The 16516-nt window shown below is 47.3% G+C and overlaps 1 protein-coding gene across 2 annotated transcripts in view; it reads left to right on the forward strand.

Moving 5' to 3' along the window:
* The window catches only part of TUBGCP3 (tubulin gamma complex component 3), a 634372-nt gene that overhangs the window by 204944 nt on the left and 412912 nt on the right, over positions 1-16516 (forward strand). The window contains exon 7 of one of the 2 annotated variants that reach the window (XM_063953156.1): positions 8135-8163. In XM_063953156.1, the coding sequence (XP_063809226.1) occupies positions 8135-8163 (29 nt within the window). Of the gene's footprint in view, positions 1-8134; positions 8254-16516 lie in introns of both variants that reach the window. The other variant, XM_063953155.1, reaches the window with a different exon arrangement.

Genomic DNA, 16516 nt, shown 5'->3' on the forward strand with positions numbered 1-16516 from the left:
CGGGCGGTTGTACGTAGGGAGAGGAGTTTGGACATGTATTGGGCAGTGGAATTAGGGCGTTGTATGTGACGGTGAGCAGTTTAAAGAGTATTCTATGGAGGAATGGGAGCCAGTGTAGGTTTTGTCGAAGAGGAGAGTGGGAGACCAGTTAGGAGAATGTTGCAATAGTCTAGCTGTGAGATGACCAGTGAGTGGATAATAAGTTTAGTCGCACTCTTGGAGAGGAATGGCCTGACGCGAGCGATGTTGCATAGCTGGAATCGACAAGATTGAGCCAGAGATTGGATGTGGAGGGTGAAGGAAAGGGAGGAGCAGAGAGTGATGCCCAGGCAGCGGAGTTGTGGAACTGGATAGGGTAAAGATGATGGGATGTGGACGGTGAAGGAAAGGGAGGAGCCGAGAGTGATGCATAGGCAGCGGAGTTGGGTAACTGGATAGGGGAAAGATGATGAGTTCGGTATTGTCCAAGTTGAGCTTCTGGGTGCGTTCAGAAATCCGGGAGGAGATGGCAAACAGGGAGCTGGATGCCTGAGAGAGATCCGGAGAAGAAATGTATAGTTGCGGATCAGCCACATAGAGGTGGTATTGGAGGCTGAAGGCGCTTATGAGCGCACCCAGGGAAGAAGTGTACAGGGTAAAGAGAAGGGGTCCAAGGACAGAACCCTGGTGGACACCAATAGGGAGGGTGGAAGGGGTTGAGGTGGAGCTGGAGGCATACACAGAGAATGAGTGGTTAGCAAGGTAAGAGGTGAACCAGGCAACGACAGTGCTAGAGAAGCCAGTTGACTGGAGGGTGCGGAGGAGGAAAGGATGATCCATGGTGTCGAAGGCTGCAAAAAGATTCAGGAGGATGATCAGCGTGAAGTAATACCTGATTTGACCAAAAGCAGGTCATTGGTGACTAAAAACAAAAGAACTACAGACAGCTTGCTTTCTTATTATAATACATTTATTGATAAATTTTTATCTCAATAATAAAATTTCCACTAGTATTATTATAGTAACAGAAACAAAAAAAACTACTACACTGAAGTAGCTCCCCTAGCGCCAATATAATTAGATTTGTTCAATTAACCACATGTATATGTCTTAAATCTGCATGCAGCTCACTGTGTACAGTGAGCTGCATGCAGATTTAAGACATATACATGTGGTTAATTGAACAAATCTAATTATATTGGCGCTAGGGGAGCTACTTCAGTGTAGTAGTTTCTTTTGTTTCAGGTCATTGGTGACTTTGACCAGGGCAGTTTTAGTGGAGTGGGCAAATGCCAGACTGAAAAGGTTCAAGGATGGATTTGTCAGAGAGGTAGTTGGTGAGACGGCTGAATACCAGCCGCTCAAGTAGTCTGGAGGCATATGGGAGAAAGGAGATGGGGCAGTAGCTAGTGGGTGATGAAGGGTCAAGGTTGGGTTGTTTGAGAATAGGTGAGACAAGAGCATGTTTGAATAGTGAATGAGAGATGTCGTTAGAGAATGATAGGTTGAAGAGGTGAGCAAGGATGCTGCACATTAAAAAATATATATACCATTCATTCTTCAGTCAATTTAAGTACTGAGCTTACTTACCAGGGAATTGTTTTCTATTCAAACCTGTTTTTGGTCCACCACTTTATGGTTTTGAGCTGGTGACTTCCACAAGTGTTGACACAAATTCACCCTGCTAGCACCGGCGATAGCGACGTGTGGGACCCGCGCATCGCTGTAGCCGGCACCCCAACACATGGAGCGATGTTAAGCTAATTTTTAAGCAATCTAGTTAGATTGCTTAGAAAGTTTCTAAACATCGCTCTGTGTATACCCACCTTATGAACTCACTTAGGCCAGGTATACACCAGAACGACATTGGCTTTTGTTGTTTTCTGGCTAATTGGAATGACAAATTGTGCAGATTGCTCAGTGTGCTCCCTTAATTTCACGCTCCTACGGGTCATTAACGTTATCTTTTGGTTGACCGTACTGCACCTTATTTGTTGACTTTTACCTCAGTGTGATAAACCAGGATTGTCAATACTGATCTGGTTTTCCCAAAGTTCCAGTACAGTGTTAAAAATGCTTTCAAATAAAGTTTAGTACATGTTCGAAGTAATTTTTACCTTGCCATCAACCTTGTAGCAGTTTTCAGAATGGTTCATCCTGCCTCCGTACCACTGCATCGTGCAATGTGCACGCAATGTGTGATATGTGCTCAGCCATAGACCAGTGTCCAATGGGTGGTCTTCTGTTTGCCGGCGGTCGGGCTCCCGGCGCTCAGTATACCGGCGCCGGGAGCCCGACAGCCGGCATACCGACACTTATTTTCCCTCGTGGGGGTCCACGACTCCCATAGAGGGAGAATAAAATAGTGTGGCGCGCGTAGCGCGCCACCGTGCCCGTAGCGTGGCGAGCGCAGCGAGCCCGCAAGGGGCTCATTTGCGCTCGCCAAGCTGTCGGTAAGCCGGCGGTCGGGCTCCCGGCGCCGGGATGCTGGTCGCCGGGAGCCCGACCGCCGGCCAGCCGTAGTGAACCCTGTCCAATAATAGGCACGAATTTTGAGTCTGTTCATGTGATCATCTCACGGCCTCGCATTAATAAGGGTTACTTACATCTTGCAGTGATGTGAAGTGAGGCATAGCCTTTACTGTGATATGAACGTACAGTATGCATCAGGGTTTTGACTATATAAAGTATATGAAAAATTCCAAGAATATATCAGAAATATCTTCTTTGTATTCTTCTAATCATTTTTTATAGTCCAAACTCTGCAGTAAAATGTCTGACAGGGGAGGCAGTGCCTGTCTCTTTTCTGAACATCTACGATCAAACCTGACTAAATTTCCAGCAGTGTTTACTGATGCACCTGTGTGTAATACCCACATGAACCCATGGTCTCATATATTCGGTGTAAATCTGGCTCTGGCATTAGCCAGTGTATCATGAGCCATTTACCTCACCGCATGTCCCTGACATATTGTATTTGCAATTTGGAATGTCAATGCTCACCAGATAAATTATCAACATATGAACTGCTAGTTCTATTTACCCCAGAGCACTCTCTCTGACTGAACTTTGACAGTCTTTCTTTTCACTCTTGATTATCTGCACGGAATCCTCCAAGGGATATTAGACTCTTGGAAATTGAAGCTGTATACATGCTTTCTGCATTTAGCTACCTATGACACCGTTCAAGGCATTCCCTGCATCCCGGACAGTGTTCCAGTCACCCAAACATCTGTGGAGAGAACGGGTCAGCCAGAACTTGACACAATGGTCCCTCTGTTAAAGCACTAGATAGAACCTTTCTATATTTGAAAAATTCTGGGAAAACCCTGAAAAAAATTCCAGATCCCAAAAGGGTTATGGTTGCTTTTCCCTTCCCTGAGGAAGATCGGAAAAAATGGGAAAACCCACCAATTGTTGACACATCTGTCTCCAGACTGTATAAAAGGTGGTTTTTACTCTCCCTGGATCTACTGCGTTAAAAGAACCGGCTGATCGTAAGATTGACACTACGCTCAAATCCATTTACACTGCTTCAGGAGTGGCGTTAAGGCCCACTATTGCCTGTGCATGGATTTCTAAAGCCATAGTAAAGTGGTCAGGCATATTACTAGAGGATTTGGATACAATGGATAGAAGTGACATTGAATTGTTTTTACTTAACCTACAGGATTCTGGGGGGTTCATGGTGGAATCCATGAAGGACCTGGGTACGCTGACTGTACGGATATCTTCCATGTCGTCTCAACCTGCAGGGAACTCTGGCTACGCCAATGGTCTGCAGACACGGAATCCAGGAGAAGTGTGGAGAACCTACCCTACACAGGTCAGGCTCTATTTGGGTAAGCGGTGGATTCGTGGATTTCCTCGGCAACCGCAGTTAAGTCACCGTTTCTTCCCTCAGCTACACCACCTACAAAGAAACCATTTTCTTCAGCTGTGCCACAGTGCTTTTGGACAACTAAGGCAAAAATGTCCAAGACTCCTACCACTTTCTTTAGAGGTGATCGTGCAAAATCCAAAGAGCCTGCACCTGCAGGCTCCCAGGACCAGAGACCTGCTTCTGGTTCCTCAAAATCCTCAGCATGACGGTGGACCACAAAGCCTGGAGGACGGGCTGATGGGTGCGGGACTCAGACGTTTCAGACACGTCTGGGTGTCGTTCGGCCTGGATCCCTGGGTACTGGATATTGTGTCCCAGGGGTAGAGACTGGATTTTCAAGAACTCCTGCCTCACCGATTCTTCAAATCAGGCTTGCCAGTTTTGCCGACAGACAGGACTATCCTGCAGGAAGCCATCCTAAAATTGGAAAAGTCACAGGTCATTGTCCCAGTTCTGCCTCATATGCAAAACAAGGGTTATTATTCAAATCTTTTCGTGGTACCGAAACCGGACGGTTCGGTCAGACCAATTTTGAACTTGAAATCGTTGAACCCTTACCGGAGGGTATTCAAATTCAAAATGGAGTCTCTCCGAGCAGTGATTTAAGGTCTGGAGGCGGGTGAGTTTCTGGTATCCCTGGAGATCAAGGATGTGTACCTCCACATTCCTATTTGGCTGCCACACCAGGCTTATCTCAGATTTGCTTTGTTAGACAGTCACTTTCAATTTCAGGCACTGCCATTCGGCATCTCAATAGCACCGAGGGTGTTCACCAAGGTGATCGCAGAGATGATGGTTTTCCTCCGCAGACGGAGTGAACATAATTCCATATATGGACGATCTGCTGATAAAGGCATCGTCCAGGGAGACGTTGCAGTCCATTGTTCTCACGACTCATTTGCTTAGGGAACATGGTTGGATCCTGAACCTTCCAAAATCACATTTGGAGCCAACCAGGAGGTTGTCTTTTTTGGGAATAATCCTCGACACGGATGTGCAGAGGGTGTTTTATACCTGAGGAGAAAGCATTGGTGATACAAACTATGGTCTGGGATGTCCTGAAGCCAGCCCCTAGTTTCGATTCATCAGTGCATTCGCCTTCTGGGGAAGATGGTGGCCTCTTACGAGGATCTACAGTACGGAAGGTTTCATGCTCTGTCCTTCCAACTGGATCTCCTGGACAAGTCGTCGGAATCTCATCTGCACATGCATCAGAGAATACGTCTATCGCCGAAAGCCAGGATTTCACTCCTCTGGTGGCTGCAACTACCTCACCTTCTGGAGGGCAGCAGGTTTGGGATTCAGGACTGGATCCTTCTAACCACGGATGCAAGTCTCCGGGGCTGGGACGCAGTCACTCAGGGGGAAACCTTCCAAGGACGGTGGTCAAGCCTGGAATCCAGCCTTCCAATAAACATTCTGGAACCAAGAGCTGTCCACAACGGTCTTCTCCAAGCTGCCCATCTTCGAGATCGAGCCATTCAAGTGCAGTCGGACAGTGTAACGATGGTGGCTTAAATAAACAGACAGGGCGGAACGAAGAGCAGAGCTGCAATGTCAGAGGTAACAAGAGTCTTCCTCTGGGCAGGAAAACACGCATTGGCGCTGTCGGCAATCTTCATTCCGGGAGCAGCTATTTGGAAAGCGTACTTCCTCAGCAGACACGATCTCCATCCAGGGGAGTGGGGACTCCATCCGGAGGTGTTCACGAAGGTAACAGATCTTTGGGATGTACCTCAAATAGAACTGATGGCCTCTCGTCTCAACAAGGAGATTCGGCTGTATTGTTCCAGGTTGAGGGACCCTCAAGCCGTGGCGGTCGATGCCCTGGTGACTCCGTGGGTGTTCCAGTCGGTGTACATGTTTCCTCCTCTTTCACTTATTCCAAGAGTTCTAAAACTCATAAGGAGAACAAGAGTTCAGGCAATCCTCATTGCTCCGGACTGGCCAAGAAGGGCTTGGTACGCGGATCTTCTGGATCTATTGCTAGAAGAGGCCTCTTCCTCTTCGGGAGGACCTGCTGCCGCAGGGGCCGTTCGCTTATCAAGACTTACCACGGCTACGTATGATGGCATGGAGGTTGAACGCCAGATATTAGCTTTCCTAGCAAGGTTATTCCTACGCTGATACAGGCTAGGAAAGGAGTAACGCCTAAACATTACCGTCGTATTTGGAAAAGATATGTATCTTGGTGCGAGTCCAAGAAGTTTCCTACGGTGGAGTTTCAACTGGGACGGTTTCTCCTCTTCCTGCAAGCAGGTGTGGATATGGGTCTAAGGTTGGGACCCGTAAAGGTCCAGATTTCGGCTCTATTCATTTTCTTTCAGAAACAGTTTGCTTCACTCCCTGAGGTTCAGACTTTTCTGAAAGGGGTTCTGCACATCCAGCCTCCCTTTGTGCCGCCTACGACGCCATGGGATCTTAACGTGGTGTTAGTTCCTCCAATCGGATTGGTTCGAACCTCTACCGGAGGTTGAGGTCAAGTTTCTCACGTGGAAGGCTGTCACTTTGTTGGCCTTAGCTTCTGCTAGACGTGTGTCGGAGTTGGTGGCTTTGTCTTGTAAGAGTCCCTACTTGATCTTCCATGAAGATAGAGCTGAGCTCCGGACACGTCAGCAGTTCCTTCCGAAGGTTGTCGGCATTTCATATCAACCAACCTATTGTGGTGCCAGTGGCTACTGACTCCTCAATTTTATTAAAGTCCTTGGATGTTGTAAGGGCTCTGAAAATCTATGTGATGAGGAATGCTCGTCACAGAAAATCGGATTCTGTTTGTCCTGTAGGATCCCATGAAACTTGGATGTCCTGCTTCTAAGCAGACGATGTCTCGCTGGATCAGGTTCACTATCCAGGATCAGGTTCACTATCAAGCATGCATATTCTACGGCAGAATTGCCATGTCCTAAGTCTGTCAAGGCCCACTCTACTCGTAAGGTGGATTCTTCCTGGCCGGCTGCCCGGGGTGTCTCGGCTTTACAGCTTTGCTGAGCGGCTTCTTGGTCTGGGTCAAACACGTTTGCAAAGTACTACAAGTTCGATACTTTGGCCGCTGAGAACCTGAAGTTTGGTCAATCAGTTCTGCAGGAGTCTCCGCGCTCTCCCTCCCGTTCTGGGAGCTTTGGTACTTCCCCATGGTACTAATGTGGATCCCAGCATTCTCTAGGACGTAAGAGAAAATAGGATTTTAATTACCTACCGATAAATCCTTTTCTCGTAGTCCGTAGAGGATGCTGGGCGCACGCCCAGCGCTTTGTGATCCTGCAGTGGTTACTTAGTTCAGTATTGCTTAGTTCTTGGTTAAGTACTGTTTTGTTACTTGTTTAAGTAATATTGTTCAGCCGTTTCAGATTTTTCTAGCTGGTTAGCGTGGTTTACCTTGTATGTGTGAGCTGGTGTGAATCTCGCCACTATCTGTGTAATATCCTTCTCTCGAAGTTGTCCGTCTCCTCGGGCACAGTTTCTAGACAGTCTGATAGGAGGGGCATAGAGGGAGGAGCCAGCCCACACTCTCAATCTCTTAAAGTGCCATTGGCTCCTAGTGGACCCGTCTATACCCCATGGAACTAATGTGGACCCCAGCATCCTCTACGGACTACGAGAAAGGGATTTACTAGTAGGTAATTAAAATCCTATTTTCAAGTATTTTTTTTTCCTGAAGACTTTGTTTACAAAACAAGACTGTATTGGTGGGATCTGCTACCAAAGAGCCCCACATTGCAGAATTCAGATGATTTTTTCTTCTTCTTTATATAACTTTTACACTGTACTTACACAAAAGTCAAATTATTACTAGATGAATAACTGCTGTGATTTGCCACACTTACAATGTACAGACTGTTGAGCGCCTCATGGCTGGTTTGACTTGGAGCTTCATATTAGCAACTGCCAGGCGGTCACATTACATGTGCATTACATTTCTGGGTTAAACACTCCAAGAGGGATCAGCTTGCAAATAGTACTTAATTTATTTACCCCTTTAGTGTTTTTTTTCATATGAAATGTGCTTCCGCAAACAAGTGATATTGTACAACACATAATTTGTACTGTTTGTGGTTTTAATAAGTACTGTTAATTTGTAGTTCTGTGAATATTTAGCATTCTCTATTTTTATTCTTAAGCAAAATGTATATTGCTTTTTTTTTTAAATTGTATAAAAGTTTTTACTTTAAGTTTGTGCACAGGATTGTTTGATGTGTTACATAATTGATGCGTTTTTTGTCCATATTTTTATTTATTTTTTGTCTTCTGAACTCCAGTTTTCTTCTTTTACAGGTCCTGTTGAAATAACAGAATCCTCTCTAGTAAGAGACATTTTGTATGTGTTTCAAGGGATTGATGGAAAGTGTGTTAAAATGTGCAATTCTGAAAACTGCTACAAGGTTGACGGCAAGGTAAAAATGACTTTGAACATGTACTTTAGAAACTAAACTTTAATTTGAAAGCCTTTATAACAATGGGCAGATGTATTAAGCCTAGAGAAGGGATAAAGCAGTGATAAGTGGAAGCTAACGCACCAGCCAATCGGCTCCTAACTGTCGATTCACATATTGGAGCTTATTGACTGGTGCATTATCACCTTGCACTTATCACTGCTTTATCACTTCTCTAGGCTTACAGGCTTAATACATCTACCCCAGTGTACTGGAACTTTGGTAAAACCAGCAAATCAGCATTGACAATCCCGGTTTTTCACACTGAGGTAAAAGTCAACAAATAAGAGTCAAATAACATCAAAGCAAAGTTCTCCATTAATCAAAATGTATATACAGTATGTTATTCTTTTCCTTTTCTCGTAGCGTAAACATGCAAAAAAGAGGCGTACCAGTGGCGCTAGGTCCTTAAAGATTTAAGATTACCCCTTATTTGGTAGGTGATGTTAACCTTGGGATTTGATTGTAAACCAGTGGGATATATATCCACAATATAATGGTAAACTAAGGTGAATGGTTTTAATACAATAAATAACACAAGTACATGAGATGGATGAATACATATTCACATAAAAAAACGTGCAGAATAATATCAAATGGATATGTGCACAATAGGTTCTCAAATGTCCATTAAAGTGACTTGTGCTCAAAAAGGGCCATGAGGTCTTTCACCATGTCCCGTTTGTGCGGTGGGCTAGCTTAAAGGTTAACAGATACGGTCCAAGGCTGAATAGCCTGGCACCACCACAGTAGGTTTTTTTCAGCATGCACTCACCAATATCTTTCCATGTACAGGTCCTCTGTCCAAATACAGGATGAGTATCCCATATCCAAATATTCCGAAATACGGAATATTCCGAAATACAGATTTTTTTGAGTGAGACTCAGATAGTGAAACCTTTGTTTTCTACTGGCTCAATGTACACAAACTTTGTTTAATACACAGTTATTAAAAATACTGTATTAAATGACCTTCAGGCTGTGTGTATAAGGTGTAAATGAAACATAAATGAATTGTGTGAATGTACACACACTTTGTGCATTAAACAAAGTTATTAAAAATATTGGCCGTGTGTATATGAACCATAAATGCATTCTGTGCTTAGACTTGTGTCCCATCGCCATGATATCTCATTATGGTATGCAATTATTCCAGAATACGGAAAAATCTGATATCCAAAATGCTTGGTACCAGAAGTATTTTGGATAAGTGATACTCAACCTGTAACGCATTTCGGTCCAATGTAGGCCTTTTTCAAGAATGGATTCTTGAAAAATGTTTTCAAAGGACCGAAACGCGATGTTTGGATGGAGTAGCTGTTCATGGAAAGATATTGGTGTGTGCATGCTGAAAAAACTTAATGCAGTGGTGCCAGGCTATTCAGCCTTGGACCGCATCTGCTAACTTTTAAGCTAGCCCACCGCACAAACAGGACATGGAGAGACCTCCTCCCCCTTTTCTCTTACGTCCTAGAGGATGCTGGGGTCCACATTAGTACCATGGGATATAGACTGGTCCACCAGGAGCCATTGGCACTTTAAGAGTTTGAGTGTGGGCTGGCTCCTCCCTCTATGCCCCTTCTACCATACTCTGTTTAGAAATTGTGCCCGGAAGAGCCGGTCACAGCTAGGGTAGCTCTCCTGAGCTTTTCTAGTAAAGTTTTATTTTAGAGTTTATTTTTTTACAAGAGGCTGTTGGCAACAGCCTGCGTGCAGAGAGGGACTAAGGGGGGGAGCAGTGTCCGCCCTGCGGGGTCTGAGCCACTGACCCCGCTGACTGGACACTGAGCTCCAGAGGGGTCTGATCGGTCTCCATCACAGGGGAACCGCTCGCCCCAGCAGCATGCCGCCAACACCTTACAGAGCTGAAGAAGTGGTGAGTGAGTCACCGACCCCCCACCCCATATAAGCGGGGGGGCTGGTGTGAAGATGGCGGCAATGGGGAGGGAGCGCAGTATTAACTGCGCTCCTGGGACGGTACCTGAGGCACATAGTGCGGCGCTGTGATGGGCTCCCTGGGCCAGCGCTTACCCCCACTGGTCAACAAGCCTGTCGAGTTCCGCGGATCTCACCCAGCAACTCTCCTCAGGCCAGTATAATCATCAGAAGAGCTGGAAGACAGCGCCATTAAGGGGCGTAGCTTCTCCTCAGAGTGGACCCAGCAGCGTTCCAGCGCCATTTTCCTGCCTGCAAGCGCTGAGAGGAAGATTCAGGTCCTTCCACAGCAACTCCAGCTTACTGTACACGGTACCAGAGGGTTGTAGAAGGTAGGAGAGGCTGTAATAAGACTGTGTGTCCTATTAAGGAGCACAGTCAGCGCTGACGAGGGGTTTCTCCTTGCTACATAGCGCTGTGTGTGGGTTGGCTCCAATCTCTGTCTCTTGCCATTGTTGGGGGGGGGGGGGGGGGGGGGAAGACTCTGTCTGCCCTCACCTGTGTGTTTGTGTGTGTGTGTGTGTGTGTGTGTGTGTGTGTGTGTGTGTGTGTGTAGAGTGTTTGGTGCTCTCCTTTAGCTATGTCCAGGGACACTGTGTCATATGCTGCTGAGTATTTATTCTCCCAGGATGATCCCATTCCATGTAATCAGGTTACCACTGGTTTAGCACAGATACCAGCAAGGGAACCAGAGTAGTTTTCCTCTATCAAAACCTGGATTTCTCAGATTTCTGACAGGGTTGCTAGTAGTGAATCTACAACCCAGGTATTACAGAGCTCTATGGCAGTATGGCCTGTGTCTTGTACCTCAGGACACCCCACTATATACCCCCACAAACGTGCGCTTGTGCATGTTACACAAGATGACACGGATTCCGATTTTGACACTAAAGATGGTGATGGGGATGTGTTGCGGGGATCCGCATCTCTTGCACCGCATCTCTTGCAAGGGTGGTGCAATTGTTGATAGAGGCCATCAGGGATGTGTTAAATGTAAATGATACCACACCTGAGCAGGTTGAGGAGGCTTTTTTCACTGAAAATAAGAAATCCTCGCTAACCTTACCTGTGTCAAAGGAGCTGAATGCTATATTTGAAAAAGCATTGGTAAACCCTGACAAGAAGTTTCAGATCCCTAAGAGGATTCTGGTGGCTTTTCTTTTCCCTGAGAAGGATATGAAAAAGTGGGAAAACCCGCTGATTGTTGATGCATCTGCATCCATACTCTCAAAAAAGGTGGTTTTACCTATTCTGGGATGTACCGCCTTAAAGGATCCGGCAGATAGGAAGATTGATTTAAGCGTGTTATTGATGTACACTGCTTCAGGGGCCATATTAAGTCCCACTATTGCTAGTGCATGGATTGCAAAGGCAATAGTGAAGTGGTCGGCTACCTTGCTTGAGGATTGGGATACAATGGATAAGGATGACGTTGCATTGTATTTACGCAACATTCATGATTCTGCAGGTTTTATGGTAGAATCCATGAAAGACCTGGGTTCCATGGCTGTGGGAAATTCTTCCATGTCTGTTTCAGCTCGTCGGGGACTGTGGTTCCGCCAGTGGTCGGCCGACGCGGAGTCTAGAAGAAGTGTGGATTCGCTACCCTATACAGGTCAGGCTCTCTTTGGGGAAGCTCTAGATGCGTGGATATCCACCGCTACAGCGGGTAAGTTTCCGTTTCTTCCCTCAGCAGCACCTGCTCCGAAGAAATCCTTCTCCTCAGCTGCGCAGCAGTCCTTTCGGCCTACAAAAGCCAGATCATCCAATACCTTCTTTAGGGGAGGTAAGGTTAAGTCCAAGAAATGTGCTGCTGCAGGTTCCCAGGAACAAAAGCCTGCTTCAGGTACCCCAAAGTCCTCTGCATGACGGTGGACTGCACGACCCGGTGGTGGGGCCTGTGGGAGCGAGACTCGGACAGTTCTGTTATGTATGGGTATCATCCGGCATGGATCCCTGGGTAGTAGATATTTTGTCTCCCTCCTCATGGTTTTTTCAAGTCGGGCTTACCAACTCTGTTGGAGGACAGCACAGTGCTTCAAGACGCTGTCCAAAAGCTGGTGGAGGCACAGGTCATTGTGCTGGTGCCACCTCACATGCTGACAAGGGGTTACTATTCGAACCTTTTTTATGGTACCATGACCGGATGGTTCAGTCAGGCCCATTCTGAACCTAAAATCATTGAACCCCTTTCTAAAGGAGTTCAAGTTCAGGATGGAGTCTCTCCGGGCGGTGATATCAGGTCTGGAAGAGGGGGGAATTCCTGGTATCACTGGATATCAAGCATGCATACCTTCAAATTCTGATATGGCTGCCGCATTAGGCTTATCTTCGCTTCGCATTGCTGGACTGTTATTTTCAGTTCCAGGCTCTGCCATTCGGCCTCTCGACAGCACCAAGGGTGTTTACCAAGGTGATGGCGGAAATGATGATACTACTCCGCAAGCAGGGTGTGAAAATCATTCCTTATCTGGACGTTCTCCTGATAAAGGCATCGTCCAAGGAGAAGCTGCTGCAGTCCATTGTTCTCACAATGCGACTGCTCCAGAGTCACGGGTGGATTCTGAATTTTCCAAAGTCACATTTGGAACCAACCCAGAGATTGTCATTTCTGGGAATGATCCTAGATATGGAAGTGCAGCGGGTTTTTCTTCCGCGAGACAAGGCGTTGGTGATCCAGTCCATGGTCTGGGATGCCTTGAAGCCACCCCAAGTGTCGGTTCATCAATACATTCGCCTATTGGGAAAGATGGTGGCCTCCTACGAGGCTCTCCAGTACGGGAGGTTCCAACTGGATCTCCTGGACAAGTGGTCGGGATCTCACCTCCACATGCATCAGACAATTCGTCTGTCGCCAAGGGCAAGGATTTCTCTCCTCTGGTGGCTCCAATTGCCTCACCTCCTAGAAGGCTGCAGGTTCGGGGATTCAGGGCTGGGTCCTGCTAACAATGGATGCAAGCCTCCGGGGCTGGGGAGCAGTCACTCAAGGAGTAACCTTCCAAGGACGGTGGTGGTCAAGCCTGGAAGCCGGCCTGCCCATCAGCATCCTGGAATGTGAGCCGTCTACAACGGTCTTCTTCAGGCGGCCCTTCTTCTGAGATATCGGGCCATCCAAGTGCAGTCGGACAACGTAACAACAGTGGACTACATAAACCGACAGTGCGCAACGAAGAGCAAAGTGGCAATGTCAGAGGTGACAAGATTACTCCTCTGGACAGAAATACATGCGTTGGTGCTGTCAGCCATCTTCATTCCGGGAGTAGACAACTGGGAAGCAGACTTCCTCAGCAAACACGATCTCCATCCAGGAGAGTGGGGACTCCATTCGGAGATGTTTGAGGAAATAACAGATCTTTGGGGCCTACCCCAAATAGACATGATGGCCTCTCGTCCCAACAAGAAGCTTCGACGTTATTGTTCCAGGTCGAGGGACCCACAGGCAGTGGCAGTGGACGCCCTGGTGTCTCCGTGGGTATTCCAGTAAATGTACGTGTTTCCACCACTCCCACTCATTCCAAGTATCCTAAAGCTCATAAGGAGAACAAGGGTTCAAGCGATCCTCATTGCCCCAGATGGGCTTGGTACGCGGACCTTCTGAATCTACTGCAAGAAGAGCCGAGGCCTCTTCCTCTGCGGGAGGACCTGCTGCAGCAGGGACCGTTCGCCTATCAAGACTTACCGCGGCTACGTTTGATGGCATGGAGGTTGAGCGCCTGATTCTTGCTCGGGAAAGGCATTCCAAAAAAGGTTATTCCTACCCTCATACAGGCTAGGAAAGGGGTAACGTCAAAACATTACCATCGTATTTGGAAGAAATATGTTTCTTGGTGTGAGTCCAAGAAATTTCCTGCGGTGGACTTTCAACTGGGACGTTTCCTCCTCTTCCTGCAAGCAGGAGTGCATATGGGTCTGAGGTTGGGATCTGTGAAGGTCCAGATTTCAGCCCTATCCATTTTCTTTCAGAAGCAATTGGCTGCCCTCCCTGAGGTTCAGACCTTTTTGAAGGGAGTTCTGCATATCCAACCTCCCTTTGTACCGCCCGCGGCGCCATGGGAACTTAACGTGGTGTTGCAGTTCCTCCAGTCGGATTGGTTTGAACTGCTACAGGAGGTAGAGCTCAAATTTCTTACATGGAAGGCGGTCGCTTTGTTGACCTTCGCTTTTGCTAGACGTGTGTCCGTGCTGGGGGCTTTATCCTGTAAGAGCCCTTACTTGATCTTCCACGAAAATAGAGCGGAGCTCCGGACTCGTCAGCAGTTTCTTCCGAAGGTTGTGTCGGCATTTCATATCAACTAACCTATTGTGGTGCCAGTGGGTACTTACTCCTCAATTACTTCAAAGTCCTTGGATGTCGTGAGGGCTCTGAAGATGTATGTGAAGAGAACTTCTCGTCACAGGAAGTCGGACTCTCTGTTTGTCCTCTGATCCCAAGAAAATTGGGTGTCCTGCTTCTAAGCAGACTATTTCTCGCTGGATCAGGTTCACTATCCAGCACGCTTATTCTACGGCAGGACTGCCGTGTCCAAAATCTGTTAAGGCCCACTCTACTCGTAAGGTGGGGTCTTCCTGGGCGGCTGCCCGAGGTGTCTCGGCAGTGCAACTTTGCCGAGCTGCAACTTGGTCTCGGTCGAACACGTTTGCAAAGTTTTTTTTCAAGTTCGATACTTTGGCCTCTGATGATCTGAAGTTCAGTCAATCAGTTCTGCAGGAGCGTCCGCCCTCTCCCTCCCGTTCTGGGAGCTTTGGTACATCCCCATGGTACTAATGTGGACCCCAGCATCCTCTAGGAGGTAAGAGAAAATAGGATTTTGGTTACCTACTGGTAAATTCTTTTCTCGTAGTCCGTAGAGGATGCTGGGCACCCGCCCAGCGCTTCGTTTTCCTGCAATTGTTATTTGGTTCAGTACAACTTTGTTTTAGTTGAGTACTGCATTGTTACTTGGTAACTAATGTTTCAGCTGTTGCTGAGTAGTTTAAGCTAGTTGTCTTGACGTGCCTTGTATGTGTGAGCTGGTATGAATCTCACCACTATCTGTGTTAATTCCTTCTCTCGAAGTATGTCGTCTCCTCGGGCACAGTTTCTAGACTGGGTCTGGTAGGAGGGGCATAAAGGGAGGAGCCAGCCCACACTCAAACTCTTAAAGTGCCAATGGCTCCTGGTGGACCCGTCTATATCCCATGGTACTAATGTGGACCCCAGCATCCTCTACGGACTATGAGAAAAGGATTTACCGGTAGGTACCAAAATCCTATTTTCTTTTACATCCTAGAGAATGCTGGGGTCCATATTAGTACCATGGGGTATAGACTGGTCCACCAGGAGCCATTTGGCACTTTAAGAGATTAACAGTGTGGGCTGGCTCCTCCCTCTATGCCCCTCCTACCAGACCCTGTTTAGAAAATGTGCGGGGAGGAGCTGGTCATAGATAGGGGAGCTCTACAGAGCTGAAGTGTGGCGAGTGAGTCATCGGCTCCCTAGCAAGCAGGGAGCCGATGTGAAGATGGCGGCTACACGGTAGGAGCGCAGTACTAACTGCGCTCCGGGGAGCTCAGCAGTACTTAGGGGCTGCGCTGTGAGGGGCGCCCTGAGCTGGCGCCTTAACCCTACACTTAACAACCTGTCTGGGTCCGCGGATCTCAGCCAGCACAAAATCCTCAGGCCAGTATAATCTAGCAAGAGCGGGAATACAGTGCCATTAAGGGGGCGGAGCTTCTCAGAGCAGACCCAGTAGCGTTCAGCGCCATTTTCCTGCCTGCAGACACGCTGCGAGTAGAAGAGCAGTCCCTCCAGAGCACCTCCAGATATCTGTACGGTACCAGGGGGTTGTAGAAGGGAGGGGTGGCTGTGTAAAGACCTATTAATGGACACAGGCAGTGCTGGTTAAGGGTCTCCCTATACCTATATAGCGCTGTGTGTGGGTTGGCACCAATTTCTGTGTCTCTCTGCCATTCTTGGTGGGGAATCTCTGTCTACCCTGTACCTTGTGTGTATGTGGGGCGTACAAGCAAACATGTCTAGAGACTCTCATATGCTGCTGTAGACTTATCTTCTCAGGAAGATCCCATCCCATGTAATCAGGATTGCACTGTTGTAGCGCAGATCCCAGCTAGAGAACCGGAGTGGTTTACCTCTTAGGGGTGCTATTTCTCAAATTTCTGAAAGGGTTGCAAGGACTGAGCATACTACTCAGGTATTGCAGTCCTCTATGGCAGTATGGTCCGATACTGCTCCCTCAGTGCCCCCTGCGGTACATTCTCACAAGCGTGCTCTTGCTCATATTATGCAGGA

Source organism: Pseudophryne corroboree, chromosome 2 (genome assembly GCF_028390025.1).
Source record: "Pseudophryne corroboree isolate aPseCor3 chromosome 2, aPseCor3.hap2, whole genome shotgun sequence".
NCBI classification, from domain to species: Eukaryota; Metazoa; Chordata; class Amphibia; order Anura; family Myobatrachidae; genus Pseudophryne; species Pseudophryne corroboree.